This window comes from Castor canadensis, chromosome X (genome assembly GCF_047511655.1).
Source record: "Castor canadensis chromosome X, mCasCan1.hap1v2, whole genome shotgun sequence".
NCBI classification, from domain to species: domain Eukaryota; kingdom Metazoa; phylum Chordata; class Mammalia; order Rodentia; family Castoridae; genus Castor; species Castor canadensis.
In genome coordinates, this window is record NC_133405.1 from 30,425,585 (window position 1) to 30,448,312 (window position 22,728).

Here is a 22,728-nt window from a genome sequence, read left to right on the forward strand (position 1 = left end):
CATTTCATTTATTTTCTGTTTTCTTTCTTTTTTTCTTTTTTATTATACTATTGATGTACTGGGAATACATTGTGACATTTACAAAAGTTCTTACAATATAGCATAGTTGAATCCACCCCATTTTAAATGTGTTGAATAGGATGGGCATTTTCTTCAGATGTCTTGTTTTGAAGGATGAAAGTCATGAAACACAAGATTCAGTTTTAATTATTACTTTGGGTCATTTAACTCTATCTGTAGTAATAAAGAAATAAGCAATAAGTCAACTGGTATTTACACTTTGAGACCAACATGTAGTGTAAAATTTACAAAGCAAATGAATGGAAGTTATTTGCTTTTCATTCACAGGTACCAAATGACACTTCTTCACAGCCATTGGCACATATAGTCACAGGGAAAAATGTAAGAAAAATTTGATTAAAGATGTAGCCTCAAGGTCATTCCAAAACTCCAAAGTAAATGAATATGAATATCAGTAAAGATTAATTCTAGTGATACCACAATTTTTGTCATAAAATATCACTTGCTGGGCCTGCTTCTTCAGTTCTTAGAGAGCCTGACCTAAATAAGGATTATAGCAATGGTTTTATGACATATGACTTAACACCAAACAAGATTTTGTGTATGTATACGTAAGAAAAGGTACCCCTTAATGGAGCTCATACACAGAATTGCTTGACATTAAGCAGTGTGATCTTTTCCAACTCCTACTAAGCGATTTTTGGAACATGGTTGAAAAACTGAAATTGTTTCTTACAGTCTTTCCTGGTAAGGGAAAAATGAGAACAATCCCTAGGTTTGGCTGAGTATCTCGTCCCCATGCAAAATTGGTACAAAATTTGAAACATTTAGTCATGTTGTCTCACAAAGGTCCAAGAACAAATGACTTAACATTTATAGATCTCATTAGGCTTTCTATTTTGCAGTGTCTCTAAGACAATAAAGCATTCAATATCCTCGTCTATCTATGATAACTGGTGAGACCCAGTTTGGCTTTTTTTTTTCAGGTGGTACAGGAGGAAATTCCCATTCCTTCCAGTTTCGTGAGACTGAGTTACCTGAGCAGCAGAACTCCAGGATATAAAACCCTGCTACGGATCCTTCTGACACATTCCATAATCCCTGTGGGGATGATTAAAGTACACCTCACAGTCACTGTAGAGGGGAGACTCACACAGAAGTGGTTTCCTGCTGCAATTAATCTTGTCTACACATTTTCTTGGAACAAGACTGACATCTATGGACAGAAAGTTTGGGGCCTGGCAGAAGCCTTAGGTATGTTGGATTAATTCCATGTAAATAGCAGTATTATGCTCACAAAACAGAAAATACCAATTGCATATTGATTTGTATATGGAATAATGCTTGATTTTCTTTTATTTAAAAGATCTAAAGCCACTGTATTTAAATACTCCTTCTGGACCTGTTTAGACTTCCCTTTTGACACATTTTTGCTTCAAAATGATTTTAGTTCCTCCTCCATGGCAGCAGCATACCAGAGGAATCCCACAATATCTGCCTTGTAACTGTCTCCAGAGCTGAATATTGCCTTCTAACTGTGACCTTTGGTATGGAGTTCTTTAGGCCATGTTATTGGATTTGACATTTAGACTGTCATTTCCACTTAGAAACTATAAAATTTTAACTTATAGGCATCTCCACTTATTTTTTTATGTCTAAAATGGTTAGATTCCATTAACTTGTTACTTCAGAAAGTTAAATTTAAAAAAAATCCTTCCTCCCTATTCCTATTGCTTTTCTGTACTCTTAAGGCTTTAAACCCTAGAATCTTTTTTTTATTTATATGCACATACAATGTTTGGGTCATTTCTTCCCTCTTCCTCCCCCTTTACCCCCCCCCACATCCTCCCTTTCCCCCCCTCCCCCCTCACTACCAGGCAGAAACTATTTTGCCCTTATCTCTAATTTTGTTGCAGAGAGAGTATAAGCAGTAATAGGAAGGACCAAGGGTTTTTGCTAGTTGAGATAAGGGTAGCTATACGGGGAGTTGACTTGCATTGCTTTCCTGTGCATGTTTGTTTCCTTCTAAATTAATTCTTCTCGAACTAACATTTTCTCTAGTTCCTGGTTCCCTTCTCCTATTGGCCTCTGTTGCTTTAAAGTATCTGCATTAGTTTCTCCACATTGAGGGCAACAAATGCTATCTAGTTTTTTGGGTGTCTTACCTATCCTCATACCTCCCTTGTGTGCTCTCGCTTTATCATGTGATCAAAGTCCAATCCCTGTGATGTGTTTGCCCTTGATCTAATGTCCACATGTGAGGGAGAACATATGATTTTTGGTCTTTTGGGCCAGGCTAACCTCACTCAGAATTATGTTCTCCAGTTCCATTCATTTACCTGCGAATAATAACATTTCATTCTTCTTCATGGCTGCATAAAATTCCATTGCGTATAAATACCACATTTTCTTAATCCATTCATCGGTAGTGGGGCATCTTGGCTGTTTCCATAACTTGGATATTGTGAATATGCTGCAATAAACATGGGTGTGCAAGTGCCTCTGGAGTAACCTGTGTCACGTTTTTTTGGGTATATCCCCAAGAGTGATATTGCTGGATCATATGGCAGATCTAGGTTTAGATTTTTAAGAAGCCTCCAAATTTTTTTCCAGAGTAGTTGTACTAGTTTACATTCCCACCAGCAGTGTAAAAGGGTTCCTTTTTCCCCACATCCTCCCCAACACCTGTTGTTAGTGGTATTGCTAATGATGTTAATGATGGAATCTTAGTGTGGTTTTAATTTGCATTTCCTTTATTGCTAGGGATGGAGAGCATTTTTTCATGTGTTTTTTGGCCACTTGAATTTCTTCTTTAGAAAAAGTTCTATTAAGTTCACTTGCCCATTTCTTTATTGGTTCATTAATTTTGGGAGAATTTAGTTTTTTGAGTTCCCTATGTATTGTGGTTAGCAGTCCTTTGTCTGATGTGTAGCTGGCAAATATTTTCTCTCACTCTGTGGGTGGTCTCTTCAGTTTAGAGACCATTTCTTTTGTAGAGCAGAAGCTTTTTAGTTTTATGAAGGCCCATTTGTCTATGCTATCTCTTAGTTGCTGTGCTGCTCGGGTTTCGTTGAGAAAGTTCTTACCTATACCTACTAACTCCAGAGTATTTCCTACTCTTTCCTGTACAAACTTTAGAGTTTGGGGTCTGATATTAAGATCCTTGATCCATTTTGAGTTAATGTTGGTATAGGGTGATATACATGGATCTAGTTTCAGTTTTTTGTAGACTGCTAACCAGTTTTCCAATAAGTTTTTGTTGAAGAGGCTATCTTTTCTCCATCATATATTTTTAGCGCCTTTGTCAAAGATAAGTTGGTTATAGTTGTGTGGCTTCTATCCGGGTCCTCTATTCTGTTCCACTGGTCTTCATGTCTGTTTTTGTGCCAGTACCATGCTGTTTTTATTGTTATTGCTTTGTAATATAGTTTGAAGTCGGGTATTGTGATACCACCAGTGTTGTTCTTTTGACTGAGTATTGCCTTGGCTATTCATGGCCTGTTGTGTTTCCATATAAATTTAACAGTAGATTTTTCAATCTCTTTAATGAATGTCATTGGGATTTTGATGGGAATTGCATTAAACATGTAGATTACTTTTGGGAGTATAAACATTTTTGCTATGTTGATTTTACCAATCCAAGAGCATGGGAGATCTCCCCACTTTCTGTAGTCTTCCTCAATCTCTTTCTTCAGAAGTGTATAGTTTTCCTTGTAGAGGTCATTCACATCCTTTGTTAAGCTTACACCTAGGTATTTGATTTTTTTGAGGCTACTGTAAATGGTATTGTTTTCATATATAAACCCTAGAATCTTATAGATAGCAAGGACCTTAGGAGTTTCTTTGGGCCTACATTTTTTAGTATTTGATTTTCTCAGAAAAATGACATTTTTTTTTAATGAGCCTGAGACAGACTTGCTATTTTTTTGCCAAGTAAGAATATTCTTAAATTTAAACACATCATTACCACCTACTATATTCCATAATGACCATAATTTCATAAAGGAAGGACACCTTACTTAACAAAAAAGTAAAATAGTCTATTTTAATAAATGATAATAAACAATCTAACACTGAGAGAGAGTATGTTGAGTGTGTTGAGAGAGAGAGAGAGAGACTAACTGACAACAAAGGTATTATTTTTTTCACTCTGTAGAAAACAGTAAAGACTTCGTAAGTGACCTAGGACAGGTCTGTGGACCTGCATATGGGAACCATTGATCCTTATACAAGCAGTGTCTCATAGAGACCACCCTTGAACAGATTAGAAACCCATTTTAAAGCTTTCTAGAGGAGCTATTTTCACATCATTCCTTGGAAGTGTCTATCATGATACAACAACCATATAGATGACCTATGTGTCTTAGACTAGAGTTTGTTAGTTTCCTTTCACAGAGCAAATTATGAAGAAAAAGAGAAAAAAAAAGTAACCTTTCTTAGCTTAGAAAACTCTCACATGTTTAAATAACTATCATCTTTGCTGGACTTTATTGGAATGCAAAGAATATAGACATGTTCAGATTTCCTCAGTCAATGGAGGGTTCCTGAGAAAATAAGAAAGAAGCAGCAGCAACAACTTCACCGGCAAACATCTAGAACTACAGGATACATTGTAGTCCTAAAAGGCCAACATTTGCTCTGTCAATTCAACACAGCTCTGATTGTCCCTTCTGAAGGAAGAGTTCACTGTCTCACAGTCACAGCAGTGACTGAGTCATATGACTGAGCTTATTTCTTCTGAGATATCAACTACCCTCCATTTCTTTCAGCTCCACACTGACTTACTACTGTTGACTTACTCTACCATGCATTGAGACTCCTCTTAGAGAGAACATCAAATTTTGTCAGCCATTCACCATATACCACAGAATATCCTTGTAAACAAGAATTCTACCATTAGGCCAACTACCACTGAGATTGCTGGCCAGCCAACAGAGCCCTACTCTGTCCCTATTTCAGTGAAGGGGTGGTTAAAAGAAAACTCTGGAGCCAGACTCCCTCCCTGAGTTCAAATCATACCTTCTCTACTTACTAGCTGTGTGATATTGTGTCAATTACTAATCTCTAACTGCAACTGTTTCTCTAGCTATAAAATGGGTATTATACAGATAATGTTACTCATAGAATCATTGTAATATGACAATTAAATAAAGTGAGTAGTGTAAAGTGCCTGGCACCTTGTAAGTTTACTAAACAAATGTTGGTTGCTACTATTGTTTTATCAATGTTGTGGCTGGGAAATTGTGTTCATGTGGTATAAAGCATGGAGTATATTCAAGTGTTTGTTGCCTTACCTTCTCTATTCCCCTTTCACACACACACACACACACACACACACACACACACACACACACACTTCTCTAGTCCTTTCTGTGCTCTGAGAAGCTATCTTTTATTGACCACATTTCCTAAATCCCTTTGATCTCTGGCTTCCCATTTGAGTTGCTCAATGGGTGTTATCATCTGGAGACTTCAGGATAGAAGGAAAGTAAGGTCAGGGTACTTAATCCCTTTCCTTGCTTCACTTCACTTGTGGTAGTACATTAGGAGATAGGAGCTCCTGGTGAGTAGCTCCTCCTGTACATCTCCAGACTCACTCTGGTCTTGATATCTTCATTCTCTCCCCTTGCCTCTACTAAGCCCAGAAGGCCTCCCAGATTTGCCAGTTCCCTTGTGGGTCTTTAACCCTGTTGATTCCCCCCATCTTCGTTCAAATTCTCTGTATTGAAGACTTAATAATATGATATTGAAGATTTAATAATATGACATCTGATTCTTTCTTGGGCATACTCAAAGACTCAAGTCTTTGTACCAGAATATTAGTCTATCACATTGATTGGCTTCATTCTGCAGAATAATCTAAAATTCCTCACACTTTTCTCTATAGCTCTTTTTCTTCCAGTTTTTACTACTCTCCTCAGACCCTTGCTCTTTTTGTATTTGTTTATTATTTTTATTTATTTTTTTCTTGAGCTGTAACACTTAGAAATTTACCCAGTATCCTAATGGAGAGCTGACTGGTACAATATCTAGCAAACGTTTCTTGCTAAGGCTTACATAAATGCAGCTAAATTTTATTTTTTTGGGATATAATTCATATACCATATAAGTTCATCCATTTAAAATGTACAATTAGTACAATTGACAAGGTTGTACAACAACTAATATCATCTAATTCTAGAATATTTTCATCATCACCCCATAAATTAACACCATGCACACTCCCACATTTTCTTTCCCTTTGGCCCTGGTATCCACTAATTTTGCTTCTGTCCTTATAGACTTCCTTAGTCTGGATATTTCAAACAAATTGAACTGTATTCTTTTTTGTAACATTAAATTAATCACAGATTTGTTCATGAATATTCTACACAAGTTAGTCATAATAAATCTTTTTGATATTACATTAGACAAAATTTTGGGGGCAGAAAAAATATTTTAAAAACACAAAAAGTTAAATCTTTTGCTTTTTAAATAACAGTTAAGAAAATATCATGCTGAGATGGGCAAAAACTATTTTATATTTTTACATAATGAAAACTCAGTTTTATATTTTTTGATATTTACTTTTTATTTTTATACATTATTTTTATTACTGTTGTACTGGGGGTAAATTGTGACATTTACAAAAGTTCTTAAAATATATCAGTTGAATTCACCCCCTCCATCATTCTTTATTCCTGGAATAATCTCAACAGTTATCATTTTTCCATTTACATATGTGTACAGATTATTTGCACCATATTCACCTTCTGAACCCCTTTCCTTATATCCTCCTCCCTCCCACTGGTACCCACCTCCTAGACAGGACCTGTTTTGCTTTCCTGTTCTCTGTTTTTGGATAAAAAATGGCATTTTTGTTTGTTTAAGATAACTATACAGGGTGTTTCCTTGTGACATTTCCATGTATAGATGTATTACAACCCGAATTGGTTCATCCCCTCTATTTTTCTCCTTCCTACTTTAGTCCCCTTCTTATGGTGATTTCAACAGGTTTAAAAATTCTATATTCATTCTTGCATAAGAAGTACATCAACCATATTCACCTTTTTAACTTCCTTCTTTTACCCTCCCTCTCTTGTATGTGACCTCCCCTTAGTGTTACCTGTTTTTCATAATATTGCTTGTATTTGTATTGGTTCAGTATTCCACATATGACAGAAAACTTGTGGCCTTTGGTTTTCTGAACCTGGTTAACTTCACTTAAGATGATGTTCTCCAGTTCCATCCATTTACCTACAAATGACAAAATTTCATTCTATTTATGACTGAATAAAATTCTTTTTATGTACATACCACATCTTCTTAATCCATTCATCAGTAGTGGGGCATCTTGGCTGTTTCCATAGCTTGGCTATTGTGAATAATGCTGCAATAAACATGGTTGTTCATTTGCCTTTATTATAACCTGACTTACATTCCTTCAGGTATATCCTTAGGAGTGGAAATGCTGGATCATGTGACAGTTCTAGTTTTAGTTTTTTGAGGAGCATCCATATTGCCTTCCATAATGGCTGTACTAATTTGCATTCCCATCAGCTGTATATGAGGGTTCCTTTTTCTGCACACCATTTCCAACATTTGTTGTTGTTTGTGTTCTTGAAGGTAGCCATTCTAACAGGAGTGAGGTGAAATCTTAATGTGGTTATGATTTGCATGTCCTTTATGACCAGGGATGTTGAGCATTCCTTCGTGTGTATTTTGACCATTTGGACTTCTTCCTTTGAAAAAACTCTATTCAGTTCATTTGGCCATTTCTTCATTGGGTCATTGATTTTGGGGGAGTTTAGGTTTTTAAGCTCCCTGTATATTCTAGTTATCAATCCCCTGTAAGATGTATAGCTGGCAAAGATTTTCTCCCATTCTGTTGGCTGCTTCTTCAATTCAGAGAACATTTATTTTGTTGTACAGCAACTTTTTAATTTCATGTAGTCCTGTTTGTCAATCATTTCTCTTACTTGCTGAGCCATTTGTGTTCTATTTAGGAAGTCATTGCTTTATATCTATCAATCCAGTGTATTTCCTGCTCTTTCCTGCACTAGCTTCAAAGTTTCAGGTGTAACACTAAGGTCCTTAATCCACTTTGAGTTGATACTTGTACAGGGTGAAAGACATGGATCTAGTTTAAGTGTTCTTCACACAGCTATTCAGTTCTCGCAGCAGCATTTGTTAAAGAGGCTGTCTTTTTTCCATCATATGTTTGCCAAAAATCAGGTGGGCATAGCTGTGTGGATTCATATCTGGTCTTCTATTCTTAGAATCATATTGTTTAATTGGCATAAAGCTCCCAGTGTCCATCCATGTCATAGCATATATTTATACTTCATTCCATTTTATGACTAAATAATATTCTATTGTACAGATAAAACACATTTGTCCATTTATCAATTTACAGGTATTGGAGATGTTTTTATCTTATAGCCATTTGGAATAGTGCTGCTATAAAAGTTAGTATACAAATATTTGTTTCAACACCTGTTTTCAGTCTATTTGTATATATATATATATATATATATATATATGTAGAAGTAGAACTTCTGCATTATACAATAATTTGATGTTCAAATTACTGAGGAGCCACAAAACTATTTTCGTAAGTGGCTGAACTATTTTTTTCAACCTCAATGTATATATAAAATGTGCTATATCCATTCTTTATCAATACCTCTGGTGCTAAAGATTTTAAAATCCCCCCGAGGTTGGGTGCAGTGGCACAAACTGTAATCTTTGCTACTAAGGAGGTAGAAATCAAGAGGATCTTGGTTTGAGGCCAGGCTGGGCAAAAAAATGTTCACAAGATCCCCATCTCAAGCAACAAAAATTTGGGGGTGGTGAAATGCACCTGTAATCCCAGCTATGTGGGAAGCTGGAGGATCCTGATCCATGCTGACTTGGGCATAAACAGAGACACTATCTCAAAAAAAGAAATTAAAGTAAAAAGGGCCAGGGGCAAGGATGAGGCTCTGAATTCAAACCCCAGTGCCACAAAAAAACTCCCCCCTTGTTCTTCTTAAGCACCTTCAACAAATTTCTAATATGTCTATGAATGATTAAGTAAGCATCTAAACTACAAATATAGACAAAGACTTTCTAGTATGAACACTAATGGTGAAACCGGCATTACTATTGTTTATCTACAGGTGTCAGTTTACTTTCTCTTTATGAAATTGTGTTCCTGGTCAAAATGTTCTCAAGCATTCTGACTATAAAATGACCTTAATTAAAATACTAAAATAGATTTTTGGTTCCGTTTTATTACTATTATTAGTAATAAAATAAACAGACAATGGACCCACTCAGAATCATGCAAAGAGGAATGACATATTTTTTTAGGATAGGTAAAGAAAACTGGCAAGGCTGTCAAGGAAATTAGTCAAAATAATTGCACAAGGAGCAACTAAGTTGGAAAATGATTTTCCTTGTAGGAAACAGCCTTGAGAACCAGACCATGATTTAAGTCATTGATGGTTATAGGGATTTTATTTACTACCTAGCCTTCATCTCCATCTCCACAGAGACAAAGAGAATTTTCTGACAATGAACAGATGGTAGAATGGAGTTGGAGAACCTACTACTCTGAAGTATTATGAACCTCTTAAAAACACAATAGACAATAAAAAGTTCAAGTGATAAATGAATGGGGACAAAAGTATCAAATATGTGATCAATTGAGCTGATATCTTAACATCTGTGACTGACTGAATAAACAAACACCTGTTTGCACTCCTAATAATATTTCATGATCACCTCACTGATATGAGTAGAAACAGACTGTTTTGCACTAGCATGACATTAATAGCATGACACTTTTCAGATTGCTTTGAATTCAGAAACCCTAATATAGCTAATTTTGTAGGTAGAACAATAGCTACCCTCCTCCAATATGTCCCTCCTTGAACCTATGACTATATTATGTTCCATGCCAAAAGAGAATTAGGTTACAGATGGATTTAAGGTTAGTACTCAGCTTTAAATATGAGATTGGAGATTAACCTGGTTTATCTGAGTAGGCCCAATATTATCACTAGGGTCCTTAGAAGTGGAAGAGGGAGGCAAGAGGGAAGGTCAGTGTTACATGAAGATATAACTATAGAAGAAAGGCACAGAGAGATAAAATGGTGCTGGCTTTGAAGATGGAGCATAGGAATCACAAAACACAAAATTTGGCCAACTCAAAGCTGGGAAAAGTAAAGAAATACATCCATGTGATCATTTGAAACAATTTGGTCTTAATATTTTATTCTCTGGCTCTAAATAAGGCACAATGTCTGGAAACCATTGTATTTTATTTAGTTTCTGTCCCAACTCTGCTACTTGCAAAACAATGTAAAAAAATCATATTGATAAGTTCATAGTGCTGTTAAAATTCTAGAGGTGGCTTATTTAATCTGACAAACTGGCTTGTTCAGGGCCTCTGATCTGCATCCATTATGTGAATTTTGTCAAAATAATTCCTTATGTCTGCCTGTGTATGCATATATTATCAATGTGTAATAATGCATTCTGCCTGGTTTTCATTTTAATTAAATTAAATTGCAGTGGTTTGGAGTCCTGGAAGTTCAGGAAATCAGCCATCTGCCTTTAGTAGCACTGCTATAAACAATTCTATTTTTCTTCAAGGTGATTGGCAACAACAATTGCATAATTATTTAGTACAGTAGTTTGGCAAGAAAGAGTGGTGTTTCTGGGAGAACTAGACTTCCTAAAGGTTCATGATGCATAGGTGTCTGTCTAAATTGTGTTAGAGAGGAACAGGGGAACATTAATAGTAATAGGTGCTAAGCTATGGTTGCTTTGTACACACAAAACATTCCTGAGAATGATGCTTTAGTGTTCATAAGTCTCCTTTCAGTAAAACCTAAGCAGGCTGGGCAGCCACAAAAAATAGCAGCCACTAAATATTTTAATAATAAATGGGTAGTGCTTTACAATTTGCAAAGTATTTTCACATATATTATCTCATTCTAATCCATATAACACTCTTGCCTAGTAGGCAGGGCAGGGTTAATATGATCTTCATTTTATAGAGGGAGAAACTGAGGTTCAGAAAGAGCAAGTGACACAAAATCCTGTACAGAACAGAGATTCCAACTCATGTCTCCCAGTTCTACATGCCTTTCACTGCTATCTCTCTTCACTAAAGTGACCAGCCCATATTCCCAAGTATTCAGTTTGATACCCAGCCCTGTGGCTTTCCATCACAGAAGATGGCAAAGATAATAATCTTTCATCACTTCTCTGTACTTATGAATTCATAATTGTTAACTGAGAATAGAGCTGTTTTGGGTAAAACAACTTTAAAAGCACAGTACCAAAATTATGAGTTTTTCAAGGAACTACTAAATGTTTGAAAGCAAGAAAAAAGTATGAAAGAATACCAGAAAATCATCTTTAAGAGATCTTAAACAAGTGTTTGTAAAATCAAGCATTATGTCAGTTTGTCTGCTGCAACTCAATTTTCACACACATCTGAAATGTTTAATGTATTATAGAGTTGTGTCCATGTTAATATATCTGATAAGATATGAGATAGGACCTTTAAAATAAGACAGCCTGGGGACTACCAAGGTTTTCAAATGCCCTAATACTCTGCTAACCAAATAGTCTGTGCCCATTTTAAACTTCTGGTAGATTGTGAAATCCATTTAGTGAGTCAATCAGCATTTTTTGAAGATTGGAATATAAAATAATAGAACAAAAGTGACCAGAATAGAGTAGAAAATATCAGAATATGATGCTATCAAGAAAGTGTTGCTTGTGTGTGTGTGTGTGTGTGTGTGTGTGTATGTGTGTGTGTGCCCGTGTGTGTACATATCTTCCCATGTATATGGTGGATCACAATTAGCAAATTCTGTTGCTTATCATAACTTTCAGGCATAAAAGTTTAAAAGCCATTTGGAAGATGGTAGGGCCAAGAGACAAAAATTAAATGATGATCAAACCATATGACTTATTTTTCAAATCAGCATTTATGATTGTTCTAATTTCCCACTCCTCTCTACCAACCCATCCAATGTATTATAGAGATAGTCCTTTTTTAAACATTTATTGTTATATTATTGTTGTACTGGGGTTACATTATGACATTTATAAAAGTTCTTACGATATATCATAGTTGAATTCACCCATTCCATCATTCTCCTTTATCCCCCTCTCCTCCCATTCCTGGAATAGTTTCAGCAGGTCTCATTTTCCCATTTTCATACACGAGTACATAATATTTCCAACACATTCACCCTCTCACACCATTTCCTTATATCCTCCCCCCTCCCACTGGTACCAACCTCCAAGCAGGATCAGTTTTCCCTTCCTGTTCTGTGGGGTTTTTTTTAATGGCATTTTGTTTGTTTAAGATAGCCATATAGGATGTTTCATTGTGACATCTCCATGTATATATGTATTATAACCCGAATTGGTTCATCCCCTCTATTTTTCTCCTTCTACATAGTCCTTTCTTATGGTGATTTCAACAGGTTTAAAAATTCTATATTCATTCTTGTTTAGGAAGTACATCAACCATATTCATCTTCTTAACTTCCTTCTTTTACCCTCCCTTTCCCGTTAGTGACCTCTGCTTGGTGTGACATGTTTTTCATAATATTGCTTGTATTTGTATTGGTTCAATATTCCACATATGACAGAAAACTTGTGACCTTTGGTTTTCTGAACCTGGCTAATTTCACTTAAGATGATGTTCTCCAGTTCCATCCATTTACTTGCAAATGACAAGATTTCATTCTTCTTTGTGGCTGAGTAAAATTCCATTGTGTATAAATACTACATTTTCTTAATCCATTCATCAGTAGTGGAGCATCTTGGCTGTTTCCATAGCTTAGCTATTGTGAATAATGCTGCAATAAGCATGGGTGTGTAGGTAAGAAATAGTCCTTCATGACTGGATGACCAGATAGTTTTGAGAGTAAAAAGAAATACTCTTAATAATTACATCAAGACAACAACATGCTGAGTCACTAAATAGCAGAACCTCTCTTTCCATTACAATATTGCATCCATTTTAATCTATCACATTGTTTCAAAAGATAGCTATCCCATTTTCAAGATGAATCTATTTCTTAATCTCTCACTCAAAGGGAAATGCCAGAATACTGCTAAAGGATAGTAATCTTTTGGTTTTTTTTTTAATTAGATGGGGACAAGAAAGACCACTGTTTTTCACTTATTTTTGATGCACTAGAGAAGAGGAGACTCTGTAACTACCCTGACCCTCTTTAAATCTCACAGAGATAGCAGTATCAATGCCTTGCACACAAGCTGCTCTTTCTGCCTAAAATTCTCTTCTCTAAGCAGACAATTCCCAACTCAAGAGAGGTCGAATTGAAATTTTTCAATTTAATGACAGTGCAATGGTATGAAAGCAATATGCATTCAGTAGGTACTCTTCTTTGTATCTTGAATTTTGATCTTTTCCCCGGTAGTGATATGCAATACTTTACTCAATCGTATTCACTCCCATCACCCTCTAAAAAGAATACTTCATAAATTTTAAATTGTATGCTATTCTGAGTAGTGTTATAAAATCTCCCACAGCTCCACTGTATTCTGCCTGGGATATGGATCATTCCCTTGTCCAACATACTCATACTGTATATGCTACCAGCCCATTAGTCACTTAGTAGTGTCTCAGTTATCAGATCAACTATCATGATATTGCAGTACTTGTGTTCAATTAAGCGGTTTTTTCACCTAACATCCCTAAAACACAAGATCAGTTATACAAAGGAGACACCAAGACATAAAACATAAAGGACAGATTAACTGTGATACTATGTGGCAATCCTGCAGGGCACATAAGAAAAGACAGTATATAGAGAGTTTGGTACTATTCATGGTTTCAGGCATCCAGTGGGGGAGAGTTGAAATTTTCTCCCACAAATGAAGAATTACTCTTTTGTTCATAAGGCAAACCCCTCCTCTACTGAGAGGGCAAGGGGGCAAGGCTACTCCTTGCCTCATCAATCCAACATAAATCTTGTAATATCCCACATTTTCTCATTATAATATTTAGCACAATTTATGTATGTATGTGTGTGTTAGTTTTTTTTTTCTTTTACGTTTACTTCTTTCACTGCAATGTAAATTCCACCAGGGAGAACACTGTCCTATTCTGTTTTCTTCATATTCACATCCCCAGTGGTCCTCACAGTGCCTGTCAATAGGAGGTACACATGAAATATTGCATATTTCTTTAGTGACTGAGCAAACAAACAAATAATGACAAAGGCAATACACCTTAGCCTTGCTTGTATAATGGGATGGTGGGTCTGCCCAGGAAGAGGAGTACATGGATACACATGCAATTGCAAATGTGTATACACAAGCTCAGTACATCATTCTACTTTCTATGGCACATGGGCCATCCACATTACTTTTATGTAGCTAGATTTGAACAAAGCAGCCAGAAAAAGAACTTATAACATTAGGTTTCATTGTACAGGACCTCTTGGCACAAATGTTACACAGTTACTCTCACTACTGGATGCTTTTTATTTTTCTCCCACCTGTACTTTGTATTCATTCAACTCCTAACTCTTGCTACTACTTTGTTTAACACATATTTTTGTGAATGGGTAGGGTAAACATCCTAAGTAAAACATTGCCAAATCAAATCCAGTGATTCACTGAAAGGATAATAAATAACAACAAGGAAAGTTTAAGTTAGGACCATAATGATGGTTCAGCATTTGGAAATCTACTGCTATAATTTACTATCTCAATAGATTAAAGAAGAAAACTATGTGAATATCTCCATAAGTTAATAAAAATTCAACACCTGAAGTTGATACTCTTAGTAAGCTAGGAATAATAGGAAAACAAGCATTTCAGACCACTGGTCAATGTGTCAAACTGAGGAGCCTCTGAGGTCATCCTATCCTATGATAAGTCACTAGAGAGCAGGAAAAGCTAGAACTCTGAGAGCAGGCACTTGTTTTTAATCCATAACATTTTATCTACTTCATCTTGGTTTATTGTTGCCATGGCCTTCATTTGGTTTTTAGGTCTTTTGCTTTTTGTTGTTGTTTCTGCTATTGCATTAAACTAGTATTTTAAAAAGTAGGAAATACTTATTTTTGTATTTAGTGACTCCTTTTGAAGAAAAAGATTTTCATAGCTGGGTACTGGTGGCTCATGCCTATAATCCTAGTTACTTGGGAGGCAGAGATCAGGAGGATCACAGGTTAAGGCCAGCCTAAACAAATGGTTTGCCAGACCCTATCTCAAAAATAGCCAACACTGGTTGGAACACTGGTGGAACAGCTTAAGTAGTAGAGTGCATGCCTAGCAAGTGTAAGGCCCTGAGTTCAAACCCCCTAACACCAAAAACAGAAAAAAGTTTCATTTGTTAGTTACCCTTTAAAAGTCTTCAAATTATTTTTAAATATACCTTGAGTTCATGAAAGTGACATATGTTTCTCACACTATCAGACTATTTTTAATTATATATGGCTTTCCCAAATATAATCTTTATGAATTCTGAAGCCTTATCCTGAAGTTATTGAAAATCACCTGCTTAATCTTTTCATATTTCACATATCGTCTTCATTGCATGACATCTTCACTTTGGCTACTTAAAGTCAATCTGTTCCAGCCATTGTAGATGAATGATATTGTCATTAAATGGATGTCAGTGACACTGTGGCCCTCAGTCTTCTTACATTCCCCATGTTATACAAATATACTGTTGCTTGGGTAAGAAGAATGAGTATTCAGAGTTATTTCTCCTATGTAAAATGGCTTTTGGAGAGCAAGCTGCAATCTTTCAGTCTTCTTTATAAGCTGGTATAATATTTGCAAGATGAATAACAGTAAAGTCAGAGGTGTATCCTACGAACAGCAGACCAAGTATCTTGACAATCAGTGACTCTTGATTAAAGAACATTCCATATTTCTGTGTGGAGGTAAGAGAGAGAATACCAGAAGATGGAAATGCAGATGGAATTAAGGGTGTTACAAAGAAGTTGGTCTCATAGCTCAAAAAAAGTATTCTTCCACATTAATAACTCCCTCTCAACTGCTTTCCCAATATATATGCACTCCTACACTGGCTTGGGACCATATGCCTGGCCCTGGGAAGTATAGACTAGGACCGTTACTTACCTATCCCTGCTCACTGTCAGTCTAGTCTACATTCTACAGTCCTTTTAAAATACTGATGATCATTTTCCTTCCTATTACACTAATTTTCCTAGTCCCCGTTCCAGAGTGCCAGAGGTTGAATCCATGTCCTATACTATGTTGCATTGATGATCAGACATGATATGTAACAAGGCACCTGGGATTTGGTAGTGGTCCACTCTGCTCATTTAGCTGAGTTTCAGCTGTCACAGTATATCAAGGCTCAGCATTTTTAGCACCAGATCCAATATAACCCTTTTCGCACATTTTCAATTATGCAAAAAAGAGTAGGCATTTAGTGCATTGCAGTCTGCTTCCATGAGAGGAAGTCTAGGATTGGTTGCTACTGTATTTGCCAGTTCCTATGCTTTTGGAGAGCAGCTCAGCTCCATGGGGTGAAACTTCTGGGCCTTCTCAGAAGCCTATTGCAAGTTCCAGGATCATGTCAAAGTGGGCTGCTGTCAGAAAGAAACCTTACCTTGTTACTCTGAGCAAGGATCCACATTCAAAAATACCCCAACACTCAGCTATTCTCATTAAAGTCAGTTGGAATTTTGGACAAGTCTTAAGTATAAATTAAAACTTTATTAGCTCATAGAGCTTTCTTGGGAAAAAGTAAATCTAATAAAAATTAGAGCAAACTTATTAAGTGGCTGCCTGGTTGCTATTTGTTGTGACTGGGGAGGAAAAAAGTAATATAATTGTGGGGTTTGCAGCCAGTGCAATTTTTTGTTGTGAACTTGAGAGCAATTCAGAGAGCAGATAGGAGAAGGTGAAAAGAGTATGTGTGTGTCATTACCATTACATTGAGAACTCTTAATTGATGCTTTATGTAAGCATTTCCTGCTGCAGAGCTGAGATGATCTTTAACTGTTACTGAGAGGGAAAAAGCAGCCTCCAAACCACCATCATAGGTCACCAGGGCACACTACTTATTTGCAAAAGTGCACAGTCACCTTCCGGAGAAGGGATTCTAGGAGAGCTCACCAAGCTTACACTGTACAGAAGGCAGACCCAGCAATTGCCAGGAATATTGTGGGGAAGGAGATGATGGCTTTAAGGGAACTTGTAGTTATTGTTGTTGTGATTATTTATTAATCAAGACTTTTAAATGTTGGCAAGAGAAGCAGAAACCATGTTATTCTATATACCAACATGGCATTTAATGTGCTATCTAACCACCTGATTTTTTCCAACATGGGATACAGTGCTCTATCTGGCTTGTGGGTTTCGTCCTCAAGTTGAATTTAGTAAATGTGATCTGAAAAGAACACAGTTAGAATCATAGAATCATGCTAAAGTAGGATGAAAACAATTATCTAATACAGGGATGTTTAATCTCAGATTTTTATTTGGATTTTAGGAGATCATTGAACGCCCCCCCCAGACAAAATTTTTTGTATATTTGCACCTTTCTAGGAAGAATAGCTATAACTTTTACAAGATTCATGATAAAATTCTACCTGACTCAAAATGTCTCAGAAAGGACCAATTCTAGTCACCCTCTCCCCACTTTGGTACCAACGAAGAGAACTACTCCTGGAAATGAAGAATAATTTGCCTGTGTCTCTTGGTTTACCAACTCTTTTGAGCTGTTTTAGCAAAAAGAGGGACAATGGTGAGATATCAGGGAGATTGTATATACCATTGATTGGTGCCAGGAGTGTGATTTAAACTAACCTACCTTTTGAATTCCTTTCATCTCTGATGTCCTATTGCCACCTACCTTAATGGAGAAAAGCATTGTACAGTTTATCCCAAATAATTTCCATTCAGAAATTATTCCCATTTTATGACCAGACTTCTCCCCTCCCTACCAATCTCCCTTGCTAATATGTGTGGTTGAGGCTAATATTAATATTGGGGCTATTGTAGTGGCTCAAGCAATAGTATACCCGCCTAGCAAGTGTGAGGCCCCGAGTGCAAACCCCAGTACTGCAAAAAAAAAGTTTGCTTTCCATGAGTCTTCACCAACCGATGAAGAAGTGTACTTCTATTAGGAATGGCTACATAAATTGCAAGGTCCTGTGAAATGAAAATGAAAATACAGAATGTCTTATCTAAAAAGCATTAAGCGTTTAAATATGGTGACCGCAGAGCATTATAACCAGTGAAGGGCCTTTCTAAGCATGGGCACACCCATAAAAACCACCCTTATTTCTACTATAGCCTTCGGTGTACTGGAGGACAAAGAGAAGGCAACCTGATATCTTAAAATTGACCACAAATGATCTACAAAGTTAGAGAGTTGTGTATTCACAATCAAAAGAAATTTTTGGCTTATCTGTGCATGTATTTTCACACACACATGCACACACAAACCAGTTTGACTAAAATTAACATTTTTCCCTTCACCTAATGCCAATAACTAAAACTAGTCTGCTTTCATTTTTCATTTTTGGACTACTTCTTTCAAACATTTCTTATGCAACTATTTTCATTACAAATTTTGTACTGAACAACAAAGGAAAGACTGAGTTCTCCCAGGGCATCGAAAGATCTGGTAGAGGCAGGTACTCCAAAGTAGTGTCAGACTACAGACCAACTGGAGTCATTTTAAGATGCCAGGAATGGGGAAGCAGCTTTGGGATATACAGTATAAGGCAGTACTCTCAGTTTTATAACATTATGAGAATAGAAAGCGTTTTAAATTCGGAAATCAGAAATTTGGGGTTCCAACAGGTAAGCAGATTTACCAACTGGGAAAATGAGTAAGGCTTGGTTTACTCAGGCTATACATATTTCATAGAGCAGAGACATCCAAGATACCCCATTCTGTACTTCCCATTTTTAATGGCATACCAGGGTTCCAAGTTTAATGTACAACATCTGTGCTCCATAAGAACTGAAGCCAAATGCTGCGTGATGTCCCATTGGTTAGCTAAATGCAGAAACCAAAACATAATGTGTACAAAGTAGAATTTACACTTGCAGCACTCTAAGAAAACTCAGCCCTCTTGGCAAACTAAAGGCCAGTTAGCACACAAAAAATATGAATAGGGCAAATAAATTTTTGTTAGTTTCATGTGTAGTCAGTTGTTCTATGTAGCCCAATACTCCAAAGTCAGTTTCTTCAGTGCATTTTTGAACTCTAAAACATTTTTTAAAAAAGCCTTTCCTGAAATCCTCCTACAAAGGTACAGAGAGAAATTATACTACTTCAGCTTAATCTTGCAGAGGGGTTCTCTCTTCAGTTTTACAACACAACTTCCAATCCGAAAGCTCAGAATAAAGCTTAATGTCAATAAATATATGTAGCTATCTAACAGCATACATTCATTCACTCATCCATATATCTATCCAATATGCACTGACCAATAGCTTTTGGGTAACCAGTGCCATTTTAGGTGCAATGCTATATTATATCAGGTGGAAGGCATTCGCCATCAAATTTCAACCCAAATCAAAATTCAGTAGAAAATACAATATGCACAAGAGTTATCAACCTGTGTAAATGTGGAGCAAATATTTTACAATTTTCTAACACGCTGTTAAATCTTTATTTACAGTGTCTGTGGGATATGAATATGAGATGTGCCCAGACTTTATTCTCTGGGAGCAAAGGACTGTCATTTTACAAGGTTTTGAGATGGATGCTTCTAACTTAGGAGGCTGGTCCTTGAATAAGCATCACATTTTGAATCCTCAAAGTGGTAAGCAGCTTTTAAATTTTGTATTAACTCTGTTTTCCTAAAATTATTTAGTACATATTCATTACAGAAAATTTGGAAAAGTACAAAAGAAAAATCACCTGTAAGAATACCAATGGGAGATGACCAAGTTAGTACATTTCCTTTCCAGTACTATAATTTGATTTGGAATTAGTGTTAGTATATAACATCCAGAACACTCTTGTCTTCAACCTCTCCCTTATTTGGACCACTTTTCCTGCTGTCATTTCCACCTAGTTTATAATTAAAATGTTAAATAAATCAGGAGAAGGAACCACATGTGGCCCTTGAGCCTCTGCTTCTCCCGAATGGACTGGTTTTTCTTTGTTATAACTGCTTCAGCCAATTCCTCCACCTCCTTTTGCATCCTACTAGGAAACCAGTCATTGGTGTTTCCATTCAGCTTTCCAATGATAATCTACAGGCAACTTTTCACTATGGAATCATATTCCTTTTTTGTCTAAAGAGGCAGATTCTGAGCAAGCTTAGCGAGAATGTGTACGTTGGGTTACTTTTCCACAAAATGAGAATGAGTATATAAAGGTAACTACACTCTTCCATGTAGTCATCCTTGTATCTATTCTACCTTTATGGATAAGCTGGCTAAGGCATAGTTATCTTGTAAGGCTAAGAGATCCATTTTATAATCATGTCTGTTTTCTCACTTCATTTGCCCATAGTTAAATCAGCAATGCCAACCAACCTCACAGGCTGGGATATTTTGATTGGCAAAGCCAAACAGGTTGGCTTCAACCACAGAATGAGACCAACTACCATAGTCCCAATTTGGGCTGCTGAAAGTGAATAAGTCCATTGGTTATATGCCCCTATTGTACATTTTCCCCCCTTCAAGAAAAATTGTAAATTCCATTTAAAATTGCTTTTTTTAACAGCAAAGATTCAAGCACAGATATAAAATGTCAAGATTTTTTTTTTAGTTCTGTTGTCAGAAGAGCCACAATTTTAAAAGTACAAACAAAAGGGCAGATGCCACTCACTAAATTATTAGTTTTTTTGGTTTGATTTGAAAGAGTTTGACATTTTAAGCAGCAGTTTCTTTTCTACTCACTTTTATTGGTGTATATAGATTCTCTGTTTCAAATGCCTGTCATTGACATTAAATACAAAGTGGGAAATGACCTCAATGGAGCCAGCCCCCCCAGCTGTGTGTTCCCAATCTGTATGTTCTTATCATTTGATCCACACAGACATTAGAAAAGAGGAAAGCATTCAGAAAATTGGCTAGATTTCAATAAATGTGTTCCCTGCACCAATTCACCCATAATAAATTTTAAGGTAGTAGGTCCCAAATTACTTCTGAGATTTTTTAACAGCTTTATGAAAGTACAACTATATAGCATAAAATACACCAATTTTCTGCATATACTTTGATAAGTTTTTAGTAAATGTATAGTTGTGCTATCATCACCAAATCCTGGTTTTAGAATAGTTTTATCATACCACAAAGATCTCTTGTGCTTACCCACAGCCCCACTAAATCTGCTTTTTGTCTCTACCTTTCTGATTATTTTATTCTGAGAATAGAGCTTCACTTTAGATATTTTTTAAAGGAACATTTGTTCATTTTATCATCTGATTTGTAGAGACACTGTTTCAAACCAAGAACTGGTCATTCTTGCCAGGAAATAGATCTGAAGCTAGCTCTGCCATTGCCTTGCAGCCTGGCCTTGGACACAAATACCTCTCTAGGGACATTTGTGAAGTTTGAATCCCACCCACAAAGGCAGTATTAGAAGTAGAAATGATAAGTGTGAGGGAGCAGCTTTGGGAACACCAATTTAGAAAGCAGTGCTCTTTCCCCCTCAGGTCAGACAGTCTTTTCTGGCTGATTAAGGCAAAAGCAGTCTTTCCAAATTCCCCCACTCCACATCTCTTGGGAAAAAGTCTAACTCTTTAGGCACCCTGCCTTTTTGATCTAAGATGGATAGTAGATTAAAAACAAGAATCTGTCTTCTGCCAGTCTCTTCTCACTGGTTAAAAAGACACCTATAATTAAATTGGATGTTTGCTGTCATTCTATTCTTCGGTTTTTCTTTGGATCTAAAATCATTATGCAGTGGGTAGTTTCCAGTAGCAGTGTTTTCAGACCATTTGTCATTTTAGTTGCAGCAATTATATTTACCTGACAATTAACTGTTGGTTGTGGAGAGTTGTTTCCAAATATTATGCTTGATATACATATAGATGGTCCCTACTACTTTCACTGAGATTAAAAAAAGACACTAGGAACTTGTGTTTTTCACCACCATCCCCTCAAAATACATCTTCTTAGTGATTGTAGAGAGTACATATTCATTGTTTTTTAAGAAAACTTAGTTCTTTCAAATTATAAAAAAAATTCACCATAAATTCTCTATTAGAGAGCTCAGTATACCTTTTTATCAAACTTATCCCATGTTGTTTTCTACCAGTTGAGTGTTTAAAATTATTAGAAAATATAATTCAGGGAACTAATTGGGCATAGTCATCTATCTAAAGTGAATAAAGAATTTCCTTTAGGTTAGCCTGCATGATAGGATAGTAGTTTGTCAACAAATGGTTTTACTGGGAAAGGAAGTAAATTCTCATTGATCACACTGGCATATCTCCCAGTTTGTGTTTATGTCCTCTCAGTCAAGTAGTAAGAGAAATATGTATTGTGTCCCTTGTTGTTCATAAGTCTAAAAAATGGTTTCGTCTTTGAAATCAGCATAAAGCACCACCCACTGGCTTCCAAGGGAATTTTATTTCAAACTTATTCATAAGCTTCAAAAGAAATTTTGAGCAAGGTAGCAGGAGGGTATGAGTAGTGTGTTTAAAGTGTGCTTACCTTATTACAACACACACTTAGCTTTCTGGCAGAGAAAAAGGAAAACTTCAGGGAAAAAATATCCAGCAAGCA

The 22,728-nt window shown here is 36.3% G+C and overlaps 1 protein-coding gene across 11 annotated transcripts in view; it reads left to right on the top strand.

Annotated features, from left to right (window-relative positions):
* Nucleotides 1-22,728, top strand: part of LOC109686404 (teneurin-1) — an 835,907-nt gene that overhangs the window by 685,766 nt on the left and 127,413 nt on the right. For all 11 annotated transcript variants that reach the window (XM_074064014.1, XM_074064010.1, XM_074064012.1 and 8 more), the window contains 2 exons: nucleotides 1,008-1,275; nucleotides 19,665-19,808. In XM_074064014.1, the coding sequence (XP_073920115.1) occupies nucleotides 1,008-1,275; nucleotides 19,665-19,808 (412 nt within the window). The remainder of the gene's footprint in view (nucleotides 1-1,007; nucleotides 1,276-19,664; nucleotides 19,809-22,728) is intronic.